The 25312-nt window shown below is 44.1% G+C and overlaps 1 protein-coding gene across 2 annotated transcripts in view; it reads left to right on the top strand.

The window, feature by feature from the left end:
* Positions 1-11978, top strand: part of APLP2 (amyloid beta precursor like protein 2) — a 97453-nt gene extending 85475 nt beyond the window's left edge. For both annotated transcript variants that reach the window (XM_075564082.1, XM_075564081.1), the window contains 5 exons: positions 2734-2886; positions 8296-8381; positions 9115-9189; positions 9461-9616; positions 10534-11978. In XM_075564082.1, the coding sequence (XP_075420197.1) occupies positions 2734-2886; positions 8296-8381; positions 9115-9189; positions 9461-9616; positions 10534-10635 (572 nt within the window). In that variant the 3' untranslated portion in view covers positions 10636-11978. The remainder of the gene's footprint in view (positions 1-2733; positions 2887-8295; positions 8382-9114; positions 9190-9460; positions 9617-10533) is intronic.
* The last annotated feature ends 13334 nt before the right edge of the window (positions 11979-25312 follow it).

Genomic DNA, 25312 nt, shown 5'->3' with positions numbered 1-25312 from the left:
GTTGAGTTGGGGCTCTTGGCCTCCTGAACCATGGCCAAACAAATGTGTTTGCTAAAGCCATCCACCTGGGGTCTTTTTGTTGGAGCCGTATTGGGTAGCTAAGGCAGAATTTGGCACGAAGTGTTGGGTGCTGCTCTGGACAGATACTGAAAATGTGGATGTGGTTTGGTAATGGGTGAAGGCTAGAAGGGTTGTTAAGGAGGTTTCTTTTTTATCCCCCCACAATGAATGGAGGAAGAGGCATTATTACGGAATTTAGCAGGTTACCACGAGCCACGATCCGATAATACTAGGAAACAGTTACTGGTCTACACTAGCACCTCTGCTCAGCCAGCAGCTCTGTCCCCCTCATCTTCAGTCTCTCGGTCACAGGGTCCCACAGGCTCTGCCTCCGTGGGCCAGGAAGCCAGCCTGCTGCTCCACCTCAGTCTCAGAGCCTCGGAGCAGCTTCTTTGTAATGTTTTGTGGTGCCTCTGATCTCAGCCTCCGCCACTTCCGTCAGAGAGCTCTAGCGTGCAGCGCTGGTGGCTCGTCTTCTGGAGGGGTTTTAAGGAATCTAGTAGTAAAAGCCTAGCTTGCCTTGAAGAACCCGTGGGTAGAATTGTGGGGGTCAAGGACAGTTCCGGAGGAGGGCTCTAAAGGAAGCGAGGAAAGCCACGGAGAAAGTCGTTATGTAGAGAATGCATAGGACTCCAGCCACAGAGTGTTACTAGAAACGTGGATGTTGAGCGTACTTTCAGGTTGTGATTTAAAAGAAAACAAGCAAGTGATTAGACAGTGGAAGACAGTATTTTTTATGCAGTGGCAAAGAACTTGTCTGTTCAAATGTTTGACAAAAGCAACTCATCAATGATGAACTTGACGATCTGCCATTGAGGTGTTTAAGATTTTAAAGGGCCCACTTGCTTTTTGCCGCTTATAGTTTGAAAAAGGGTGGGGAGACGGACCTAAAAGGAACTGTGCAATCTGAAAAGAAAGTGCAAAGACTTGGAAATCTTGCTGTCTGAACGAAGGACAGTTGTCCGAGAATTTTCACCAAGGAGGTGTCTACACAATCTTTTGTGCAGAGATACCCCTGTAAGACTTCCTGGGGCAGGAAGAGAACAAAAGGAGAGCGCACTGTCTGCCCGGAGTTCTGTGGGCCGGAAAGAGGCCCCAGGAGCTGTTTCTGTAAGGCAGGGAGCGTCTGTGAAGCTCTGCAGAGAGTGCGGGCAGTACTGACTCCACAGGAAGCAACTGACGTGGTTCCCCAGGGCCATGACCTCCTTGTGCCAGAGAGGGGGCTGAGGTCACCCCCAAAACTGAGCGGGGAGACTGTCATGTCGCACGTAGGGCGTGGAGCTGGGAGAATGGAACCCTTCAGAGTGCAAGGGGACAGAGTTGTTGCCCCAGGCAGCCTGAAAAACAAAGCTGGAGCCTAGGCCCAAGGAGTCTCTACCCAGAATTCAGAGCGTGGCCCAAACCCAGCATCTGGCTCACTGCCCAGATGGTGTCGCCCAGCTGGGTTTGGGGAGTGTATTATCCTTTCTTCCCACTTGTAATGAGATGTCTGCCTTAAACCTTTTCCATGCGTGTACTTTTAAAGCAAGTAACTTGTAGCCTAGATTTCACAGGGGCAGAGGTTAAGAGGAATTGTATTGAAAGAGATTGTGGGTGTGGAGTAGATTTGACATCTTGAGATGACATGTGGGAGTCACTGTGTCTTATGTGTGACAGGAGGCCAGAGGACTGTCATGGGTTGAATTGTGGGGCACCATCACCTCCGCCCATTCCTCCACAAATAACGTGCCCATTAGGCTGGCTCATGTGGCGTTGCCCTCCATTTGTGATAGGTTTCAAACCCTAACCTCTGTGCCCGAAATTATAGAAGCACTGGTTTCAGTGGTTCCACGTTGGGCTGCTAGCTGCAAGGTCAGCAGTTTGAAACCACCGAGCTTCTCCTGGGAGAGAGGTGGGGCTTTCCACTCCCAGGAAGGGTTACAATCTCAGAAACTCACTGGGCCATGCCCATTCTGCTGCTCTACGGGGTGCTATGAGTCAGCATGACTTGATGGCGGTGAGCTTGGTGGGTTTTGGTATGCCTGAGGTAATAGAACTAGTGCTGCTGGGAAGTGAGCTGTCTGTTAGTTTCACAAGGCAGGGTTAGGTCATGTTGATGTCTGGTTCTATTTATTATGTTAACGAGGTATAATTGGGGTAAGGTATATCTTGAATCGCTGCCTTACAAGAGGTAAAAGCAGTCAGAAGGTGAGAAGCAAGCTGAGAAAGAAGGGCCTTAGTGCCACCAAGAAGAGGAGAGCTGGAAGCAAAGCACATGCTTTAGATGCAGGGAACCTCCTAGACCCAGGGGAAGATTGATGCCAAGATGCATGGAGGCCTCCAAGGGACACCCGCCCCCAGATTGAGGGAGACAAGCACCTTTCCAAAGCCTTGCTTGAGTCGGTGCCTCTTAAACTGAGAGAGTAAGCTTCTGCTTGTTGAAGCTGTCTGCATGGGGTGTTCTGTTAGGGAGGCCCTAGAGAATGAAGACAAGGGGAGCATCCACTATGAAGCCCTTGAGGTTCCGGCGTGTTGCTGCAGAGAGAGCGAAAGGTAACTGTAGGCGAGGACTTACCTGTGTACAGCAGATAGTCCTCTGTGGTGGCATGAGTAAATCCTGTTCAGACCGTTGGGCCTGTGCCTAGAAACTAGATCTTTCTGAAAGCCCAGTTTCCTGCTGTGTCCTTTTGTTAGATGAGCTGCTTCAGGAACAGCGTGCCGACATGGACCGGTTCACTGCCTCCATCTCAGAGACTCCCATGGATGTCCGGGTGAGCTCCGAGGAGAGTGACGAGATGCCGCCTTTCCACTCCTTCCGCCCCTTGCCGCCCTTACCTGAGAGTGAAGGTGTGTATGACTGCCAACATGGCCAAGAGGTTGGGATGGAAAATGGAACTTCATCTTTGAAAACTGGGTTGAATTGAGGAGGCTCTGTCCCCTTGAGAATCAAGAAGGGGGTGGGGGGCTAGATTGATTAAGCACCTGCTATATGTCAGCATTGTGTGAGCTACTCTCAGGTAGTTGGCATAGTAATGGTTCTCTCATTTTGTAGATGGGTCTTTTATCAGCTAATTCAGCATGTATGGGTCCCAAGTCTTGTGCTTTAAATAACACTATCATTTTATAGTGTGGTATCTTTCTGTAAGAATCTGGGGCAGTAAGGAATGGAGAGGCTAAGGTGGGTAAGTGAATCACTTAAGATACCTCTCTGTCATAAGTTGGGACAGAAGATCTGTCCTTTGACTAGTAGTTGGGCATTCTTTCCTCTCTTCCCTTGTTGGCTCTTGATCTCCAAAAGTATCTCTGAGAGCTGTCAGTGTGCACCAAAAATAGCAAGTTGCCCTCTTGAGCTCAGCAGTTTACACATCTGTGTGCTCTCCTTTAACTCATTTACAGCCTAGAAACTATGTAGTGCCCACCTACGTTTTTTTTTTTTTTCCGAGGCTTTATTGAGCCCCTCCTTTCAGACCTCTGTGAGGTTTGAGATGCAAGAAATGGTGCTGCAGATTACAAGGTGATGCAGCCTGGAAGTTGATTCTGCACAGTGGTGTCGCTTGGTTTTTTTAATTGGAGAAAAGCCTTATATTTCTGGTTTCCTGTGCTTTATGGAAGGAGCTCGGGTAGCACTCGTGAGTAAGCATTGGACTGTTAGCCCACTAGGTCAGCGGTTCAGGCCCACCAGCCATTCTGGGGGCAAAGAGGCTATCTGTTGCCATAAAGCTTTACAGACCCTTAGATCCTTTATAGGGTTGCTATGAGTTAGAATAAACTTGATGCCAATGAATTTGGTTTGTGGTGGTTACGTGGGTAGCATAGTAGGTTATGTTCTCGACTGCGAAACACAGGATCAGTAATTTGAACTCACCGACCACTCTGCACGACAAAGATGAGGCTTTCTACACTCACAAAAGATTTGCAGCCTCAGAAACCCAAGTGACTCATTCTATTCTGCCCTACATGTTTGCTGAGTTGGAATCGACTTGATGGCAGTTGATCTGGTGCATTGTTTGAAAGGTGTTGCTTTTATTGGTTCTAGAAATGTTCCTGTGAAGACATTTTCAGGCTCCTTAAATTGTGTACACTTACCAAGGAATCTAGAAGGTGGTATAGAGTCCAGAGGGACATATATGTCCCGCATCACATGTATAAAAATCCACACTCTATAATAAAATTACAGAAATGTACCATAACTTTCTATCCTTTTAATCAACTGGAAAAACTGTATTAAGGAAAAATAATTGGGTCATGAAATAGTTCTCAAAATTTCTCTCCAAGGTTGGTACAAACTAGAGATGTTTGAATTTGGGCATCCGAAAGACACAGCAGTTAAGGACATGCCCAGGGTCATGTAACTTATAGGTGGGGGTGGGTGTCAGGATATGAAGCTCAGCTGGTAGGTCTCTGATCATGTAGAATGCTGGAAGGGGGCCCTGGGGTCGGGGGCGGTGCAGGGCGGGAGGCGACAGTCTTGACTTCCTGGCAGAATAGAAACACTCTTGTGGACACAGTGTACCTAACCCTCCCTCCCACCATAAAGTTGGATCTTTACCACTCCATGCCTAAAGTTCATTTTTCTGATACCCCAGCCTCCAAGGGCTGTCAGGTGGCTGTGCGGAGGTAGATAGCATCTAAACTTGTTTGAGCTTGTGTCATAGTGGACAGACTGAACTAGAACCTCCTCGTCACACTGCCAACTTCATTGTGGGCTAAGCTAATAACTTGGCAGTCTCCAAAAACTTCCCTAAAAAGGTCCGAGACAGACTTGATCCTTCCTATCACACCAAGATCCCGCCCAGTGAATTCCTTCAGATTTTACTGCCGGTTGGTTGGTTGGTTTGTGGGAAATTTCAGACATGGCTTTTAAGGAAGGACACTTTTTGTTTACATTATTAGAGAAATTCTAAGATAAGAATTTTGGGGGAACAAAGCCGTTTTCTTTCTTAATCTCCTTTTGTGCTATTTTGTTTTTCCTCTTATTGTTTTCCTTTCTGCTAGACTCTCAGCCGGAGTTGTACCACCCAGTGAAGAAAGGTTGGTTTTTCAAAGACGTTCCCTTTAAGACCTTCATACGTTTTCACTTCCTCAGTGTGTCTACCGGAAGTTCATTTAATGTTTCATACCATCTGATTTCTCCCACGTCATTTTCACACAAGGCTTCAAAGAGCCCCATCAACCATGTTGCTAACACGCTGGCTTGGCCGCTAGCACTTAAAGGCGTGCCTTCTTGGCTTCCCTTTTAGAATATCTTGAGGCTACACAGCAATGAAATATGTGTTTCTAGAAGCTGTTTAAATCTGGATAGACTTTTAAAATATATCCCTTTCTAACAGGTTGGCTGTGAACAGCTAGTGTGTGTAGAAATGATGCTTAGTTTAATCGTTGAGTGGAGAATTTTTCTTTTCTTTTTCTCTTCTCCCATTTACATCTTTCCCTGTCTTTTTAGATAATGTTTGCCCTTTATCTTCACCATTTGTCTCATATCCCCTGACGTGTAGTATTGTAACATTCTTTCAAAACATTATTTCAAACTGATGAAGGAAACAGATTGGTGCAGGTGAATCCTTGTTACAGAAAAGATAATGTTATGCAAAGTACCATGCTCATTGTTTTACATTAGCAAACATTTTTCTAAAGGTTTTTATCATAGATTAGGCAGTTGAAGTCTCAGAGATTACATTGTCTGTTCAAAGTCGTGCATTACCAAATTGGAGGAATCACAATTTGACATTGGTTTTTGTCCTCAAAGCCCATATTTTTTATACTAGCAACATAAAATGTCCAGGTCAGCCGCTGAATTCTCCCAGCTACCAGGTGGCCTTGGTCTCTAGAATCATTGGGAAGAAATTCAGACTTTTTAGGCGCGCGTGTGTGTATGTGTGTATTCAGGCTTTTCTGTGTGTGTGTGTGTGTGTACCATTTTATTGGGAGTTGATACAGATATCGTTCCATGGTTTAATTACAGCAAGCAATATTGTACATTTGGTTCCACAATCAGTTTCAAACATTTTTTTTCCTTAAGGAACTTGACATATGTTCCTTTTACCTCACCACCACCAGACCCCACAGAAGCCCTTATTGTACTTGCTGTCCCGATAGCTTCATCAATCCTGGGTTTCATATACTAAAAGACCAACAGACATATAACAAGAATTAAGAGGGTCACCCCAATGACAAAGAACATGAGAGATAAACCCCTGCAATGGCGGGTGTGGGTGTGTGAGCCTGCTCTTGGCTGCGGCAGCCTGAAGATGAACTCGCATCGTTCTGCTTTGTGCCACAGCTTGTTCTCAGATCACAAAAATCACTTCTGTATGAATGTTGCATTGTTGTTATTCCTTGAAATGATTAGAACAAAAAAGGAATTTTCTAGAAATGTAGCTGGCTTTGCCCCTTACAATACCACTGTCGTTCATTGGAGTACTTGAGCCATCAACTCACTCTGGGTCCCGTGAAGTCATTTGTAAGTGTGCTTTGTTTTTCTTTTCCCAGTTTTTAAGGAAACCACAGAAGATTCTAACCACCTTAAAAAATGTGTATTAGAAGAGTCTGAATTGTAGTAGAAGCTTAAATTAATTGTCTCTGTGGCACAGTTTTTAAAATAGGAGCCTGCTCTTAAAGAGATCGTTGTCCTTTAGAATTCTGAAGAGGGGCATAGAAATAGAGAAGTAGAAATAGCTCAGAATCAGAATTTATTAGCCTGGATCTTGTGTCTCTGCTTTCCATATCCCTTTCCATATCCCTCTTTCCTCAAGTGGTTTGAATACAAGGGTGCTTTTCTCTTGGAGTTTGTGACTGCAAACGCCACCCCCAGTTTAACTTAGCCTAGCAGCAAGCCTGCAGTCTTTAAAAGGAACGCCCTGCATTACAGTGAGTTAATGCAGCATGCCTTTGCCAGCCTCAAGTCCGGCCACTGTGACAGAGGTTAAGAATTGCTGTATGTTGTGGAAGTTGCCGTGATTGAACCTGGTGTCCCCACCAAGCTCCCCAATGACATTATCTTTCGTATGCCCATATTCCTCCTCTTTTAATAAAAGGTTCCCATCGAAGGCATTGGTGTCGAACTCTTAATGCATTCGCTATTACAAATAAGCCAGGACTTCTGTGTTTGGAGCTGAAAACAGAGGACACCGCTTCTCTCTTTCCTCTCCCTCGAAAGACGCTGAGCTCAGTCGGGCTGTGTATTAGAGACCGTCCCTTGGAGTGACACATGCAAGCCATGGTGGTGTCCGGCTTTCATGAGGACAGTATTGCTGTTTTTGTTCTGTGTAGAGGAAGGCGCCTTTCACCTTCATGAGCAGTCCCCTCGTTCACGGAGTGCTGCTTTCTGGGTTCATCATGTACTGACTCTTTGGAACGGAACCGTCTATGATCTAGACCAGTGTGGATGGCACTGCCCCCTGGGAGGGGCTGGAATAATCTAGGGGGAGCTGCAAAGACAGTTACCTACTCTTTATCCTGGATTATGACTTATAGCACAGAAGTTTTTAATAGCCAGCGATGGTCTAGACCAGTGGTTCTCAACCTGTGGGTCGTGACCCCTTTGGGGGGGTAGAACGACCCTTTCATAGGGGTCGCTCAATTCATCACAGTAGCAAAATCACTGTTATGAGGTAGCAACAAAAATAATTTTTTGGTTGGGGGGATCACCACAACATGAGGAACTGTATTAAAGGGTCACAGCATGACAAAGGTTGAGAACCACTGATCTAGACACTCATTTTCTAAGAGTTGCAGTCTGGTGGGAGATGCAGAAGAAAATCGAATCATTGTGTAACTGTGACCCTAAGTGCGGCAGCCTGGAAATGACGCTTGAGCAATGACTAGGAGGGGCTTTGAGGTGGGGAGCAGGTTGCAAACAGAAAGAAATGCCTGTGGGTGAAAATGATGTTGTTAGGCAAGCTTGCAAGCGAATAGCCGGTGTTCCTTTGCCCGTTCTGCAGGAGGCTGGGGTGTTGGAGGATGAGTTGTGAGGTGATGTGTGTAAGGGGCTGCATGGTTTTCCATGCTAGAATGCCTTTGGCCTCGGCTTCTGACAACAGACATTGTTTTCTGGAGCCGTTCTTCCACCCTCTCCTCCTCTTGTGCTCAGCAGTCCCTTAGAGAATGCCCGTCTGTCTGTCTCCCTCATCCGTATAGAGCAGAGGCGCTCCCAGCCGTGTGTCCACGTAGCACATTAAGTAGCATGCCTGGCCTCCACGAGTCCGCTTGCTGCTGTTGTGAGATTTGGAAACTCAGGTGTGCTCTCTGTCTGCACAGGCTCCGGAGCTGGAGAGCAGGAAGGGAGACTGATAGGTGCCGAGGAGAAAGTGATTAACAGCAAGAATGAAGTGGATGAGCACCTGGTGAGCCACTCTCCTTTCCTGCCCTGCACATTGTCATTTTGAGAGCGGTCAGAGTGGGTGGTGGTGGTCCAGAGGCTGACCCACACGAGCTCTGTGGTGGGCTGAAACGGCTTTCACAGGTTCGCCCTATTTAGAATCTAAGTATGAGAATGATTAAACAGCACTTTGTCAGCAGTAGCCCGTTTCTGCTATATCATGCTAATGCCTTTGCAGCAAAAGCCATAAGTAAAACTTGCGAGAGGCCTTTTTTAAGCGAGTAAGGATTGAACAACCTGAAAATGGGATGGATTTGGTTCTTAGACACTGTGAGGTTGAAAATGTTCTTAATCATTCTGAAGCAGCTCCAGAGGCACTGTGGCTAATGTGCACGGCCGCTAACCTTAAGGTCCGGGGCTCAAACTTACCGATGAGTCCTCTTCTCCTTTAAAGAGCACAGCCTTGGAAATCCTGTGAGGCAGCTCTTTAGTGTTGCTGTATTCTGTAGAGTCTGAGTCAACGTGCTGGCACACAAGAACAGTTACCCATTATCCTTCTAATCTGTTCCATCTGTTATGCTTCTGAGGAGCCCGAGTGGCAGAGTGGGTTACCGATTGGGTTGCTGACCACAAGGTCAACAGTTCAAAACCACCGGATGGCAGAACTGTCCCTGGGGAGTGCCTGTCCAGGGGCTGTAAGAAAGAGAAGGACGTGGGTCCCTACTCTGTTTCCCCTGACATTCTGACATCTGTAACAGGTCATTGGCGAAACACTGGATGTTAAGGAGATCTTCAACACAGAGAGGGTCGGAGGCCTTGTGGAAGAGCCCGTGGTATGTATTTACTTCTAATGGAAGAGGACCCAGAAGTCCCAGTGTAAAAAAAGATCCCCTGTCCTCATCTCCCCCTCCCACGGCCCTTCGGAGTAAGAAAGGTATTATTTGGAAAGAGTGGAGGTTTTCCCCATCTGAGGGATTAATTGAGACCTGGCATCGTGGTGTCAGCGCTGGATTTTAGAGAGGCGCCTTAGAGAGCCATTTTCACAGCTGTCGGCGTTTAGCAGTGTGCACCTGGCTTTGCTGCACGTCTGGTTTGTTCTCGTAGGAATCTGTGGGGCCACTGCGGGAGGACTTCAGTCTGAGCAGCAGTGCCCTCATTGGCTTACTGGTGATCGCCGTGGCCATCGCGACAGTCATCGTCATCAGTCTGGTGCTCCTGAGGAAGAGACAGTACGGCACCATCAGCCATGGCATCGTGGAGGTGAGAGAGTGGGCTACGTTTGGCTTTCCCGCTAACTGACCAAGGGCTTGTGCATCTTAGCTGTAAGCCCTCATGGGGGTGGGAGGAGAAGTGAGCATTGTGGAGCTTAAATGCAAACATCCTGAGTACTAGGCACCCCGCTGTCAATTAAACTGTCCGCTGCCTTAGTGAGTCACATTTTGAAATCAGCCACGGCTGAACTGTGCGGGTTGCAGCTGACTTACACGAATTTGGGTTTGAGGATGGATGAAGGACATGTACATTTTCTTATGTTGAAAGCAGTTCTCCTTAGTGTTGCTCTCTTTTTCCAGGTGTGTTAGATATTTACAAATGAAGACTGATGTGTCCAAATAAAGACTAATTGATCTTGAGGTGCTGGTGGGTGGCAAAAGGCAATTTTGAAATCGCCGAAGCGCACAGTCTCCGTCTCTACTCTGGTCATTTGTAATTAGAACTCTTTTTAGCACATGGTGGCAATGGTCAGAATCACTGGATTCTGGAATGTGAAAACCGTACAAGCATCATCTGCTTTGGGAAATTTGTTCAGATGCCCCTCTTAGCAATTTCGATTTTCCCATGCAGGTGGTTGCTAAGCTAGATACAGAGTTTCAGAGCTGGGAGAGGCTGAGGTTGATCTAGTCCAGTTCCTTCCTTCAATTGAAGAGTTCAGACTTGCTGGTTACCCCTGGTGCTCGGACGGTCTTTTGACTCTTTGCTCCTTGCAAACATTCACAATCCTTGCCTCTTTTCAACCTTTCTTTCCTCCACCCCTTCCTCTGACACCCTCACCACCACCCACCCCATGGGGGAGCCACTTTTGGTCCCAGGGACATTGCGCAACAGGTGACTCGCTTCCTGATACCCTTTGCAGCTTTCATTTCAGTGCTCCCTGGTGACCCTCAGCCCTTTTCTTCCAGGTTGACCCAATGCTTACCCCAGAAGAGCGTCATTTGAACAAGATGCAGAACCATGGTTATGAAAACCCAACCTACAAATACCTGGAACAGATGCAGATCTAAGTGAGCCGCAGGAGATGTGTGCACTCCCGGTCGGAATGGGGTGGCGCAAGTGGGCCAAAAGGGTTCCAGCATTTTGGATCGACTACTGACCAACAGTTGCTTGCAGAGAATTTCATCTTACATTCAGAACTCCTGGGTCATTAAGACTATAAAATACTACTGTAGAATTACAATTTCCATTCTTTTAAATGGGTGATAAATGTTAATATAACAATATATGATATATAAAACTTAAATGAGAAAACTGTCTATTGCAGATATTTCACTGATGTGTAGTGTCCTTTTTTAAAGTTAATCAGAGGTCCCAGTTTTATTGTACTATCTCACACATGCTCTCTATAGAAATGGACGATGTTCCAATTGCATTGTATAAATCAACTAAAGAGTTTCCGGCTCACTTGGCTACCCTGATTTTTATTTCAAAACACTAAAACAGCAGTATTCCCTCTTTAAGTGAGTTTCAGACACTTGGTGAGAGAGATAGGGCACTGGAATTGAGCGGGAAGAGCATCATGACACTCTTGATGATTTGGGAGGACCCGTTTCTTGGAGTCCGGTGCTTGCACTGCTGGGTGATGTGGCATCTCCAGACCCATGTCCTGTCCCCGAGGAATTGGAAGGCATTTCGTTCCAGCACCTTATAGTGAGCCTCATGTATGCAGATTAGGGTGCCCACCACTCCTATCCTTCCACATCCAGTTCTTCCACAGAAACTAGCCTGTAGTTGTGTGTGGCATTCTTCCACTCTTCATCACAGAGCCCCCCTCCCCAGCAATGTTCCAATGTGATGTCTTTTTGGTTTGTTTTTAGGGGTTCCCCCCCCTCTTTGGACATTTCCCTCCAAAGGCACTGATTTCCTACCCCCACCCTCATTTGTATTAAGTCTGTGTCCTCCTCTTGTCACCAGTTTCCCTGGAGCCTACTCGGACACAACTAAGTAGCTGCTGGTGGCCCCTAAAGGAACCTGCGGGGGAGGGTTTGCTTTCATTGGAAAAGAGGGTCTTCCAAGTCGGACCTGAAACCAGTCCGTCAGCACTGCGGAAAGCTTGGTGCTTTGTTTCCTTTGCAGGGTTAGAATCGCTGCTCTTGTTGCCCCGGATGCTCAGAATGCTCAAAGCTATTCTTTGGGGTGTGTGTGGGTTTGTTTTTTTTTTGGGGGGGTGCTGCTGAAGGTTCTGGTAACGTGTTTGTTTTCTTGTGACTGTTTTTTATTTCCTCCCTCCCCTTTGGTCCCATCCATGTCTCTTCCCACTATGCACAGATTGAATTTCACTTACAAACTCCTTAATATGATTTGTGGAGAATGTACAGTTTAAACACATCAATAAATACTTTAACTTCCACACTGACTCCTTGTTTTATTCGCTCTCCCGTCGCATCAGTCTGTGGTGGTGGTGTTCATCTCTGGGCCCTTGGGGATACGGGCAATCTTCTAGGAATCACCGACCTGTAAGACCACGTGACTCTGGGGCTTCAGTTACATCTCGTTCATTCCACACATAGGAGGGAAAGTCTTTCTACAGCATTTGTGTCTAGCAAAATAATTAGGTCTGTTATTGATAGTATACCCAGCAAAACCCACAGTCCAAGTTCCCCCTTATACATTTCCGGGCCGTAGTTACATTGTTCCCGTGTGCAGCAAGCCTCGCCCTCCTTTCAGAAACTCCCACCCTCAAGGCGGCTCCTGTCCGTGTGATCCCATGTAAGTAGATCTTACAGTAGTGCAGTGCTCAAGAGGACGTTCCTGTCACCGTTAAACTATTGTTTGGCTTCAAGAAAACTTAAGGCGGTATTTTTGGTTTAAACTTTATAAAGTGTTTGTTTCAGGGAGTCATGCTCCTCCATGGCTCTAGAAAGTGGATTCTGTGAGAATTGTTCATCCTGTTCTGTGTTTTCTCCCTTGGATCAGGGTTTTTCTCTAGAAATCTGTGGTCCAAATGTTCAAGAACAGTAGCTGAGTACCATCCAATTCTAGTTTCCTGGCAGTAAGGCACGTTTTCGGACTCCGTCCTCTTGCTGCAGGTAAAGAAACCCGTTGTGTCTTAGATGGCTGCTTGCAGACTTCCGGTGCCAGGCACTACGCAGCAAGCGAGGAGGTCGAGCGGAAGCAATTCGCATCTTAGTAGGCCAGTTATGGCCCCAAACCTCCAAATCGGAGAACCAAACTCCTAGCAGTTTTACATTTTGTACACGAGCAGCTTCAGAAGCTATTTTGCGTTTTTTGTTTTGTTGTCATTGTATAAATACATCATTCGCCCGTTCTTTTTATGACTGCAATTTATTGATAGTACATTTATTAGTCGTGCAAACCTGCCTCTTTTTTCCCCATCATGGTAAATGGAAACTCATTACTCCATAAGCAGTTTCGCCCTCCCACCTACCTCTTGGTAAACTTGATAGCCTCTAATAAACTTTGTTTTTCTTATCTTTTTACATGAGTGAATTCCCATCGTTGTTACCCTTTTTGTGATTGAATTATGTCAGGATAATGCATTCTCGCATCCTATTCTAGCACGCAAGATTTAATTTCTCTTACTGGCCGAGCAGTCCATTGTGTGTATGTATGTACCATATGTTATTTGTTGACCCATTTATGGGCAGTTGGCATTGTTCTGCGTTGGGACTTTTATGAACACTGCTGCAGTGAGCATTGGTATGTGAGTCTGTCTGCGTCTGCTTTCAGATCTATCGAGTGGTTCTGTTTAAGGAACTGATACGTTTTCACAGTATCCTTCTACATTCCCATCAGCAGGAGATGCGAGTTTCAGATTCCCCACATCCTCACCAATGTTTGTTATTTTCTGTTTACTTAGTTTCATCTTAGCCATCCTCGCCAGAGTGAAGGAAACTGCATGTTTCTGACTCGCGGCATGTTTCTGACTTGCGGCATTTTCTGACTCGCGGCATGTTTCTGACTTGCGTCTCTGGTAGCTAATGACACTGAGCGTCTTTCCATGTGTTTCGTGGCAATATTTGAATGGCCTCTTCGATGACATGTGTGCCTACTGAAGTCGTTTGCCCAGTTTAGCATTGGGAGGCTATAACTTGTCAAAAGTGTATGGATCACTGGAATCTTCTCAGATAGGTGTTCGTGAAGACATTCTCTTCCAGTCAGCTGTCTTTCCACTTTCATGGCAAAGTCTTGATGGACAGAAGTTTCATTCGTTAGGAGGTCCCCTTTATTATGTCTCTTGCTATTTGTGCTTCTGGTATTAGACAATCCATCGTTAAAGCTACTGTAGACAGGGGTGCCCTGGCAAATCTTACTCTACTTCCCGAGAAGACTTCCTCTAATGATACTGGAAGCGATGAGTAGAGCTCAGACAGATCTTTGCAGCCTCCATTGCTAATGTCTTAATTGCTCACCAGCCTTCTCAAAGGAGCTGTGGGTTTGTTTCCTTGACAACTGCTTACTGCTCTTTGTTCTTAAGGGTGCTAAATGAGCTATGTTCACTAGTGAGCTAATCCTTTTTTAATGGATGATTTCAATGTATAGTGATAAATTCAGGGACTAGCCCACGTGGGACACCCAGGTTTCATTTTGGGCCGGTACACCTTGGCAGTCACAACTCACTTGACTGACAGTAGAAGCTTGCATGGTGCTATGCAGGATCCTGAACAAGTTTCAGTAGAGCTTTCACACCAAAACAGTAGGGAGAACGGCCTGTGGTGATAAACTTCCAAAAATCAGCCAGTGATAACAGCCCACAACCGATCCCGAGTGGATGATGGTGAGACAAGGCAGCGTGTTGTCCAGTTGTGAATGGGCGCCATGCATTGGGGCCAATGAGATGGCAGGTAATAACAGCCACCCTCTCAAAGCCTCCACCCAGGCTCCTTGGTGCCAGATTAAAGATGTGGTTCCATTCTGAAGGTAATATTAGGTGTGTATAAGAGTGCAAGCATATATGACATGTTTTCCCAAGGATTCTGAACTAGGGCGTGCACATTTTATGAGCCTCTAGCCAGGAAGCACCTGGAAGGAGAACCCGTTGAGCAGGCCGATCCTTTGTAATAAGCATTTCCCCATCTGCCTCGCCCTCCCGCCAAGAATGTCCAGAAGGAAATGAACTTTTTCTTTTTTAAGTAAGCCCAGTTTCTGTCCAAATACTCTGAAGAGTGATGTCAACTCATTCACAGTTTTGGGGGAAAATGTGGTCTAGCAGCATTCATTCCAAATCTAGCAGGCCAGCTTCATCCCCCAGCTCATCTACCATCTTTCAACCGCGGTCGCCCTTTGAGGTCAAGCACGTTACTACCATGGAGTGAAACTACAACTTACTGCCCCACCCTCATGAGTGGCTGCAATACAGACACCGGAAACAACTGAGTGAAAATCCAGACTCAGCTCTGACTACAAAGCCACATTGTTCTGTGTGTGTCAGCCGGACAGCAGTGGGCTGAGGGCTCACCCTGAAACAGGTACCAGAATCCAACTGGTATCAGAACTTTTATTCACTTCCGTCTTTCCTGTGGGTAATGGGCCTGGCAAGATTGAAGTGGTATCCATGCACACATTCATTCCCCAAACTGTAAGAATAGAGCGAGAGCCGGGCCAGCGTGTAGGTGTTCAGCAGCAAGACTCAACAAACTTTACTCACCCTGCATATATTTGCCCTCAATAAATATACCTGAGATTATAGATAACAGCAAGAGACCATCAATAAGTAAGGCTGTAATATTGATAGATGGTATCTTAGTGGTAGAAACAGTTAATGCACTCAGCTCCCAGCCAAAGTGTTAGGTGTAATGGTGGGCTGTGACCTTCATGATCGACAGTATGAAACCAGCAGTAGCTTCTTGGGAGAAAGACAGCTTTCTATTCATGTCAATAGTTCTAGCCCTGGAAATCCATAGGGAGTCGCCCTATGGTGAGAAGGGGCGGGAGAGGGAGAGAAGCGCCTCAGAGAAAAGACCTGGTGATCAACATCCCAAACAAACCAGTGGAAACCCTGTCTGTACAGTTGCACGGCACTGTTGAGCTCATGCACCAGAATCTGTTCCACAGAACTATATAGATCCATTTCTGGTTCGGGGAGGAAACACCCACGGACATGAAGGTGCAGCTGGATCTGCCTCCCAGACCTCCCCTCGGCCAGCTCCACTCTGCTCCCTGGTGGCCCAGCCCTGGAGGAGCTCATTCATCTGGTAGTTTCTGCCTTTTGTTGACACAGCTTCAACCACAGGAATGTAACCCTGCTCACCTTGCTGTGGCCTCAGGTGCAGTTCCTTGCTGAATGGGTGCCTAGCCCTCCCACCTCCCATCAGCTGCTCTCAGGTTCCAGGTACACGTGTTTTCAGTTGCCGTGGTAATGAATACCCACTTGAGGTGGCACAGATTAGCATGAATAGTTCCTAAGCCTTGGGGACCCTTGGGCTCCACTCCTAAGAAGGGTCATCGGTTGTCCAGAAGAAGTGATGGGATGGACACAGACGAAAAGAGTAAAGAAAGGGAACAATGGCCAGTAAAGGAATTCAAGGGATCAATGGTTCTGGTATCCATTTTCCGGTTGAAACGTGACCACAAGATGACATGCCGTTAGGTGTTTGAGCCCGACTGTGGTAGGTGAAACGGGCTCTTTGGAGACAGGGTGAAGTCCTCATCAGACTAGCAGACTGTTGTCTTGCCTTGTGCGTACTGCGAAATAGGGGGAAATGGTGTCTATCTGGCCGGTTTGGGTACTTCTCTGGTCGGGAGGCCTTAAGGATCCCACAGTGGAGCTGTCCAGATATCTAGGAAGTCAAGCAAGGAATATATTTCAGGTTTTGTGGTTTTGCCCCCTGGAGTCCTTGAGAAATCTTTCAGAGTTCTATGGCCAAGTCAACTCACACTTGAACTTGAAATACAGAAGCCTTCTTAATGAAGGCCTCCAAGAACAGTTACGGTGATAGATGTGTGTCTATGGCAGAGCTCCAGTTCACACACGCACAGGTTGTCTGCTGCGGCATCAGAGGATGGTGGCGGACAAGGTACTCGTTCTCCCAGAAATACCCTTGTCCTTGTCCCAAAACAAAATCCAATCAAAGCAGTGACTTCCAAAGGGATCTGTTTGGCCAGTTAAACTCACGGCAGAGAGGTCAGCTCCGAAGGTTTTGGTGACAGTAGGGATACCTAAAGTATTAGGCTTCTAACTACAAGGTCTGTGATTCAAATCCTCCAGCCACTCCTAGGGAGAAAGATGAGGCTCTCTACTCTTAAAAGTATCTACAGGAACTGATGATAAGGATCTGCATATACCCTCTTCCCTGGGGGATGGACAGCAGGAAAGTGGGTGAAGGGAGATGTTGGGTAGTGTAAGACATGACAAAATAAAAATAATTTATAAATTATCAAGGGTTCATGAGGGAGGGGGGAACAGGAAGGAGGGGGGAAATGAGCTGATACCAAGGGCTCAAGTGGAAAGCAAATGTTTTGAGAATGATGAGGGCAGCAAATGTACAGATGTGCTTGACACAATGGGTGGATGGATGGATTGTGATTAGAGTTGTATGAGCCCCCAATAAAATGATTAAAAAAAAAAAAGATTTACAGCCTCGAAAATCCTACAGAGCAACTTCACTGTCTTCTATACAGGGCTGCCGCTGTGAGTCAAACTAGAAGGCAGTGGTGGGGAAGAGAATCTTCACAGATCTTCCTCAAAGGACATAGAGGCTTGTTATTACAAAGAAATCTAAATTAAAGAGTGCATTCTTCCTATCCCAACTATGCACCTGTCCCTTCCAGGGCAGTGCAGGTGGTCCTTTGGGAACCTGACCCCCTCTACCTTATAGCCCTGAGCTGGCCCCTAAGGATTTTTTCCTGTTCCCCAAACTCAAAAGAATATATAAAAGGAACACAACTTGAGTCCCCCAAGGATACCAAAACTGCTATTTTAATGTATAAATTGAAAAGCACAAAGAGCCATGGAAACACCATCTTGAGACCTAAACTCAAACAAGAAGGAAAGAAAAATCTACCACCAAGTCATGTCCAACTCATAGTGACCCTCCATGACTAAGTAGAACTGCCCTTGTGGGATTCCAAGACTATGACTCTCCCTTCCTTGGAGTGGCTGGTGGTTTTGAACTGCTGGCTTTGGGGTTAGTAATCCACTCCACCAGGGCTACGCATTCAAGTCTAGATGGGGGATATGTCAAGAAATAATAGCTTTGCATTTTGATAGTTTTGTTTCATCAAGGTTTCTGTGATTTTGGATCAATAAGATTGTAGACTTGTACCGTTATAAACGAAACCCCACCCAGTTGTCATCAAATTGATTCCTACTCACAGCAACTTTGTGCTCGGTGGAGTGTTGAATGGACGATTTTGGGGAACGCGATTGCCACTCTGGGATGGGTTCAGACTGTCCACTTTCAGTCAGCCGCACAGAATTTAACCATTTGCAATAGAAATTGGAAAACATAAATAAGATGGATCACTTATCTGGATTTACTATGAGCCAGTAACCCCCCCTCCAAAAAAAAAATGGAAGAACACTGCTGGGCGGAGCATTCGTAGTATGCATTTTTCCTGCTAGGCAACCATCAAGCAACTCGCTCGGGGTTAGTGCACCCAGTGGCGTCACCTGGAAGGTTCTCTCTGGTCACAGTGAATTTTTTTGTAAAAGCAGTGTCGCTAAACCTCATTTATTTTTTGTGATAGCCCTGATCACAGTGTGGCTCAGAGCGTGGCCATGAAATGTTGAGAACAGTGTGTGGCTGTGAAATTTTGTTTTCTGCTCTGGGAAAAATGCCACAGAAACTGTTGTGATGTTGGACACGGCTTACTAGGACAGCACTCTGGGGAAAATCCAACTGTACAAGTGGTTTTCTTCTTTCAAAAAAGGTGAAATGATTGATGAGAAACCTTGATCTAGACCTCATCAGATTCCCTGAATGGATGGCAATATCTAATTGACAGTTAATCAAACTGTCTATTTCGAAGTTCTGAGAAGATTGCATGACATTGTGTGACAAAAAAGACCTGATTTGTGGCAGATGGGGGATTGGTTTTGCCACCATGACAATGCACCTGCTCATGCAGTCATCTCTGTACACCAGTTTTTGGCAAAAACAACCCAACATGCCTCTCTTACCCAACGCACTTTTTTCATATGACCTCACTCTGTGACTTCTTTCTGTTTTGATGAATTAGGAAGGACATGAGCGGACAGTGATTTGGTGACATAGACAAGGTGAAGAAAAAAAATGAGGGAGGTGCTGTCAACCATCCAAACAGATGAGTTTGAAAAATGTTTCCAAGAATGGAATCGTAGATTTGACAAATATATTAAGTGAAATAAAGAGTTCTTTGAAGGTGATAAGGTTGTTTGGTAAAAAAAAAAAAAATTTAAATCCATAGTTTGAAAAAAAAATTCCAGTTTTTGGGGGGTACCCCTTGTGAGAGTACCAAGCCTTTTGGGTGCACTAAAATATTACTCAAGTAGGAAACCACAACCCATAAACAATAATCATCTATAAGACTACCAATAGCCTATGCAAGCCACAATCTCACCTACCCGGAGACAGAGAGGACGAGAGGGTGCCTGCCGCTGCTACCAACACCTCTCATCAGGGCCACAATCCAAAAAGCCAAATTGAACACATTACCACAGAGTCAATCCCAACTCATTTTGACCATGTAGACCAGGGTAGAACTATCTACTTTAAGTTTTTGAAATTGAATCTTTACAGGAGAAGAAACCCTTATCTTTACCCCAAGGATCAACTGATGAGTCTGAACTTACGGTTAGCTACCTAGAGTAATTCACTATACCACCAGGGCTCCGTAAAGCTGTGATAATACCCTGATCATACCTGAGAAAGAGGTGGGACAGAACTGAAACTTTTAAAAAGTCCAGACTCATGGGGAGATTAGAGGGCTCACCAAGACTACTGCCCTAAAATACCTTTTCAGCTTTGCACTGAGACTACCCTGAGGTCACCTTTTAGTGAGATCATACAAAATACAGGTCCAGGGTTATTTATACTAGGTTGGGGAGAAACAAAACCAGTGGGGCTTGTATGTATTTGCATATAGAAAGGATTTATATTGACACATGGCTTATATAGTTGTAGAACTAGGTACTGGTTCAGTTTGGTTCAAGTCAGGTTTCTCCCGATCCACGTGGAAGGTGATGAACAGGAAGCAGGATGATGACGCAATGGGGGGTGGGGTGGATGCTGAGTGAATGGAGGGAACACAGTGCGTGGACATAGAGGTAAATGAATCTGAGGTTGGCTGAATGAATCCACCACGGGTAGTCTGCTGACAGCTCCTGGGATCAGCAAGCAAAATCACAGAAAATCTATGAAACGGATGCATGATCCAGCTCCAGCAGAAGGTAAAGAGCCAACGAGAACTCAGCTCTGCTTAGGATCTCTCTCTTATACAAAAGGCCACACCTGGCTGCAACCTGATTGAAAAACGGGCTCCACTCCTACCTTCACCCAGGAGTGTCTAGTTGACATAGATTCTGTCACAAGAGTATTTACCTGAGAATACAGTGCTCCATTAAAATAGCATCTAAAAAGATTGCCAGGTATTTACTTGGGTGAGAGGGAGGATTGAAATCCAGAAAAAGGAAAAGAGAACTCAAGGGGTGGGGTGGTGGCATAGAATACGGGGGGATGGGGGTGGGGGGGTTGATGAGTGGTGCGAATTGTTGAATACAGAGTTGATGGTCTGAAATGTAAACCTAATGCACAGTAAAAAAATCATGAAAAAAAAAAACCAGCCATCTATGTAAGACCAGAAGGTTAACAATGAGCACAAAAGTGAAAAGATAAAGTGGTGGAGAAAGTATGAGAAATGGAGCAAGATCAAAACTAAAGAGACAAATTGTGAAAAATGTAACAACACCACTAAAGTTATATAGAAATTGCCAATGGGAAATTGCTAAATTTCACCAAAAACAATGACAAAATAGAATATCATTAGCAATAATGATGTAGAAATATAAAATAAGTTAATGTTAAAAAAGTAGATCTCAAAAAGAAAAAAAAGTAGATCTCCATTGCATATCAATATCATAACTTTTTAAATTAATCTGTTGATAGACATCTAAGTTTCAAACAATTGCAGTTTGAAGCTATTCCAAATAAAGCTGCTAATAAGCATTCTTGCACATAAACACACAGAGTACATGCTTTAAGCACTCATCCACTAACAAAAACGTCAGCAGTTCAAACCCACTCTGGGAGCAAAGACTTGGTGACCTACTCTCATGATGAGGCTCTCATTACAACCTCATCAGAAGAATCCTGGTCAAAAGGGTGGGGCATGGAATACAGAATTTTTAATTATCATAGTTAAAAACATCTGCAATCAGCATTATGGTCTCTTAAGAACTATCTATATGAGAAAACAAATGGGCAACCGCAACTTGAAACATTAGATAAGCATCTTGGGGATCAATAAGAACTGAAAACAGGAAGGTGGAAATGGTGGTACACCTCAAAGAATGTGATCAATGTCACGCAATGGTAGGTAAAGAAGCTGTTGAATTAGTCTCGGTTTTGCTGTGTATATTCGCAACAACAAGATTACAATGTGGAAACTCTATGAGGCTCCCTGTCCTATAGTCTCTGTATGACTCAATAGTGCACGACAACAAAATGTTATTAATTTTAGTGCCAGAAAAGTGATTGCTTTCATTTTGTCCTTTAATTTTCTAAATTAAGCTCATAGTTTATTCAAATTTCCCTAATGCTTTTTCTGTTCCAGAATCCCATCTAGTTTATCACATCACATTTCATTGTCTTGCCTCAGTGGCTTCTTGGCTGTAACAATTTCTCATACTTTCCTCATTGTAACAAACTAGACAGTTTTGAGGACTGGTCAGATATTGTGTAGCATGTCCCTTTATTGGGATTTTTCTTAAAATAAGACCCTAGGTTGTGGATTAATGGGAGGAAGACCACAAAGGTAAAGCACCCATATCACATCAGGTCAAGAGCACAAGCATCAACATGATTTTTCACTGGTGAGGTTGGCCTTGACAACCTGGCAGACAGAGGGCATGCTGTTCAGGTCTCCCCACGGCTAGTTCTTTCCGACCTTCCATACTGTGCTCTTTGGAAGGAAGTCACTATACATATATGCGTCCCCAAACCCAAGGAGGGCGAAGTTATGCACCTCATATCTTAACTTGAGTTTTTTAACACTTTGAAATACGGCCATAGAGAGTCTACTTCTAAGGACATTGTTTCAATGTTGTATTTACGGCTATAGAGCTGAAAGGTCTTGATTGTTGTGATAGTTTCAAAACTTACTGTAACTCCACACAGGTAGATTTTCTTTGCTGCTCTTTTTTTTTTTTCTTCTTGTTTTGTTTTTAACAAAAAGAAAGCCACCTCCGTCACAAAAACAGGCATCACCCACTGAGTTTATGACGACACAGTGTTGCCTTGTCCGGTCTGCCTGCCCATTTCTTTTCCAAGCAGTCACTGTGCAGATAACTCTATTAGATGTCAGTTTTGGTAGCAAAATTATCCAATCATGGAAACTTTTCGAGATATCTGTTTTCAAAATTATCCATAGCATGAATTTTTTTAATGTTCATTTTCTTGCTTTTTTAAAAATTAAATACTTTTATGGGGGGCTCTTACATCTCTCATCACAATCCATACATTCACCCAGTGTGTCAAGCACATTTGCACATATGTTGCCATCATCATTTGCAAAGCATTATTTTTCCACTTGAGCCCCTGATATTAGCTCCCCATTCCTTCCCTCCCCCGCCCACCCTTCTTCACGAACCCTTGATAAGTTATAGATTATTATTTTTATATCTTACATCGTCCTCCATCGCCCCACACCCACTTTTCCGTTGTTTGTTAAAGTCTGATCCTTGTGATCAATTCCCTGTTTCTCCCCTGAACCTCCCCTAATCCTCTTGGTATCTCTACTCTCATTGTTGGCCCTTAGGGGCTTATCTATCCTGGATTCCCTGTGTTTCCAGCTCTTATCTGTACCAGTGTACATGCTCTGGTCTAGCTGGATTTGTAAGGTAGAATTGGGATCATGATAATGGGGGTGAGGGAGGCGAGACAGATCTTAATGACATAAATGGAGCAAAGCTTTCATGACCAGAACATCTGGGGGGGCGGGCACAAAAAAGGTTATTTGTGCACTTCATGATTTAAACAATTTAGCCACTACAAACTGAGATGTTCTAGAAACATATGTGCTTTCATTCAAACTTTCCTGCTCTAATCCTGGGTTTTAATACTCTTCAAATCAGTGCATTTTACAGTTTTACAAGGAACAGATTATAGTACTGCTGTGTTATTTTCTGTATATTCTTTTTGCCAAATTTATTGTGTCAGGAAAAAGCTATTTCAAAATGGTTTATGGCTTTTCATCTCAAACTATACATTTATCATTACTTAATGAAATTTTGTAAATTACTAAATTGATTGGCATGACATGAACACTGAAAAATTATAAAGGCTTACCTTCACATTCTGGACACTTAATTTTAAAGTCTCGTTAATCATGTTAGCCTCATAAAATCATTAGCTAATATGTCCATACACAGAGATTGAAGAACATCATTAATAATAGTAAATGCAAACCCATCTTCCAAATGAACTTGATAATCTACAATGTTTCACTCAACTTCATGTCAAACGATAACTGTTTTAACTTGATTGCATGGTTGTTGAAGAGCTTGTAGGTGGGGGTTTCAAAAAGTTTGTGGAAAAATGGAATGAAAAGATAATGGAATTTCTCCAAAAACATTTTGAATGCCCCTTGGGTGAGAAGTAAAAATGCAAAGTTTGACATTTTCTTGTTTGCCATATTGGTAGTATTTCCAGTTGCACTGGGTATAATACTTTGCAAGAATCTTTTTGAGTTTTCAACTCAAACCCACTGCCACCAAGTCCATTCCACTTTGACCCTTTATAGCAGTGGTTCTCCACCTTCCTAATGCTGCAACCCTTTAATACAGTTCCTCATGTTGTTGTGACCCCAACCATGACATTATTTTCATTGCTACTTCATAACTGTAATTTTACTACTGTTATGAATCGTAATGTAAATATCTTATATGCAGGATGTATTTTCATTGTTACAAATTGAACATAATTAAAACATAGTGATTAATCACAAAAACAATATGTAATCATGTATTGTGAAATATTTATTTCTAATTACAAATAAATGAAATTTTGTCTTGAAGCATGGTGTAGCATGGGTAACAGTCTTAATATAACAACAGTAAACTACATTGCTATATTTCGCGACAGTATGTGTAAAAAGTCAATGTCAGTACGAAGGTTGAGATAGCTTCTTTCTTACCAGATAGGAATTCTCGGGGCAGCCTTTGCAAGAGCACAATGAAGATCATCTTCCACAATAAGTCTACTTCTGTATTTAAACTTTATAACCAACAAGCTGGAAAACCCTGTTTCACAAAGATATGTTGTTGGAAATGGAAGAAGAAGGCACAGCACAGTCTCAGACGAACAGGATGTGACTGCAAACACTTGATCCAGAATTTTGTAACTGGCATTGTAGAGAAATCGGTTCTTCCTGCTTCGCTGTTAATAAATTCAATGAACTCCTCTTGTGTCTCAGGAACATCTTCAGCTTTGACTGTGAATGGGCTTCTGGCAAGTGCAAATGAGGTGTCAGGTAGATTTGGAAAGTACGATGAAATTTCATCTGCAAGCATGTGCAAGTGTTCTTTCACAGAAATTATCATATTAATCCTTTTGTCTGGTTCAATGTCATGTTCCTCAAAGAAAGCAGATAAGGTAGGCAACATATAATATTTTCATCCAGGTTTTTTTTTTTTTCATCCAGGTTTTTTTGTTGTTGTTTTTTTGCCAAAGCTTAAGTTTCATTTGGAATGATCGAGGCATGTTGCATTTGGTCCTTGCAGTGATAAAATTAATTCATTCAAGATGGCAAAGATGGCAACCAAGTAAGCTATTTTCTGCAGTTCACTTTTATCGCTGAAAAGAACTTCACACTGCTGTCTTGCTTTCTGATTAAAAAACGTTTGAGTTCATCACAAAGCTCAAAAACAGGTTTTAAAACTTTTCCTCTCGACAACCATCTCACTTCAGTGTGAAATAGCAGAGCATTATTTGGCACATCCAACTCATTGCACAGTTGTGAAAACAGTCGACTGTTTAAGGTGCTCCCTTCTACAAAATTGGCAGAACTTATGACACTTTTCATTACTTCTTGTAATTCTTGTGGCAGCTTCTTCATTGCTAATATTTGCGATTAATCATACAGCGACTTCTGATGACTTTTAGTGACTTATTAAATAACAAACGTTGAAATCCAAATCAACATCCTAGCATAGCTGGAGCACCATCTGTGCAAACACCACAAACCTTTCCCCAAGGGATCTTATGCTCTTTCAGAAATGAACCAACTATGTCAAAAACATCACATGCAGTAGTTGTCATTTCACGAGGTTTTCAAAAAAGAAACTCATCTTTAAAGTTGCCACCATTAATAAACCTCACGTAAGCCAGTAACTGTGAACAGTTTGCAATGTCTGTAGTGGAGCAGATTTAATCTCCTGGATTACTTGATCAGGAATATCAGCAGGCATGTCATCTATTCTTCTGTGGACAGTGTCATTAGATAAGGAAATTGTACTCCATTTAGTAACAAATTCATCTCCGATCGTAACTCGAACAATGTCTTTGGCCGCTGGCAACAGTAACTCCT

Source organism: Tenrec ecaudatus, chromosome 12, assembly GCF_050624435.1.
Source record: "Tenrec ecaudatus isolate mTenEca1 chromosome 12, mTenEca1.hap1, whole genome shotgun sequence".
NCBI classification, from domain to species: Eukaryota; Metazoa; Chordata; class Mammalia; order Afrosoricida; family Tenrecidae; genus Tenrec; species Tenrec ecaudatus.
Note: the sequence above shows the minus strand (reverse complement) of the source record. Positions and strands in the feature narration are given on the sequence as shown.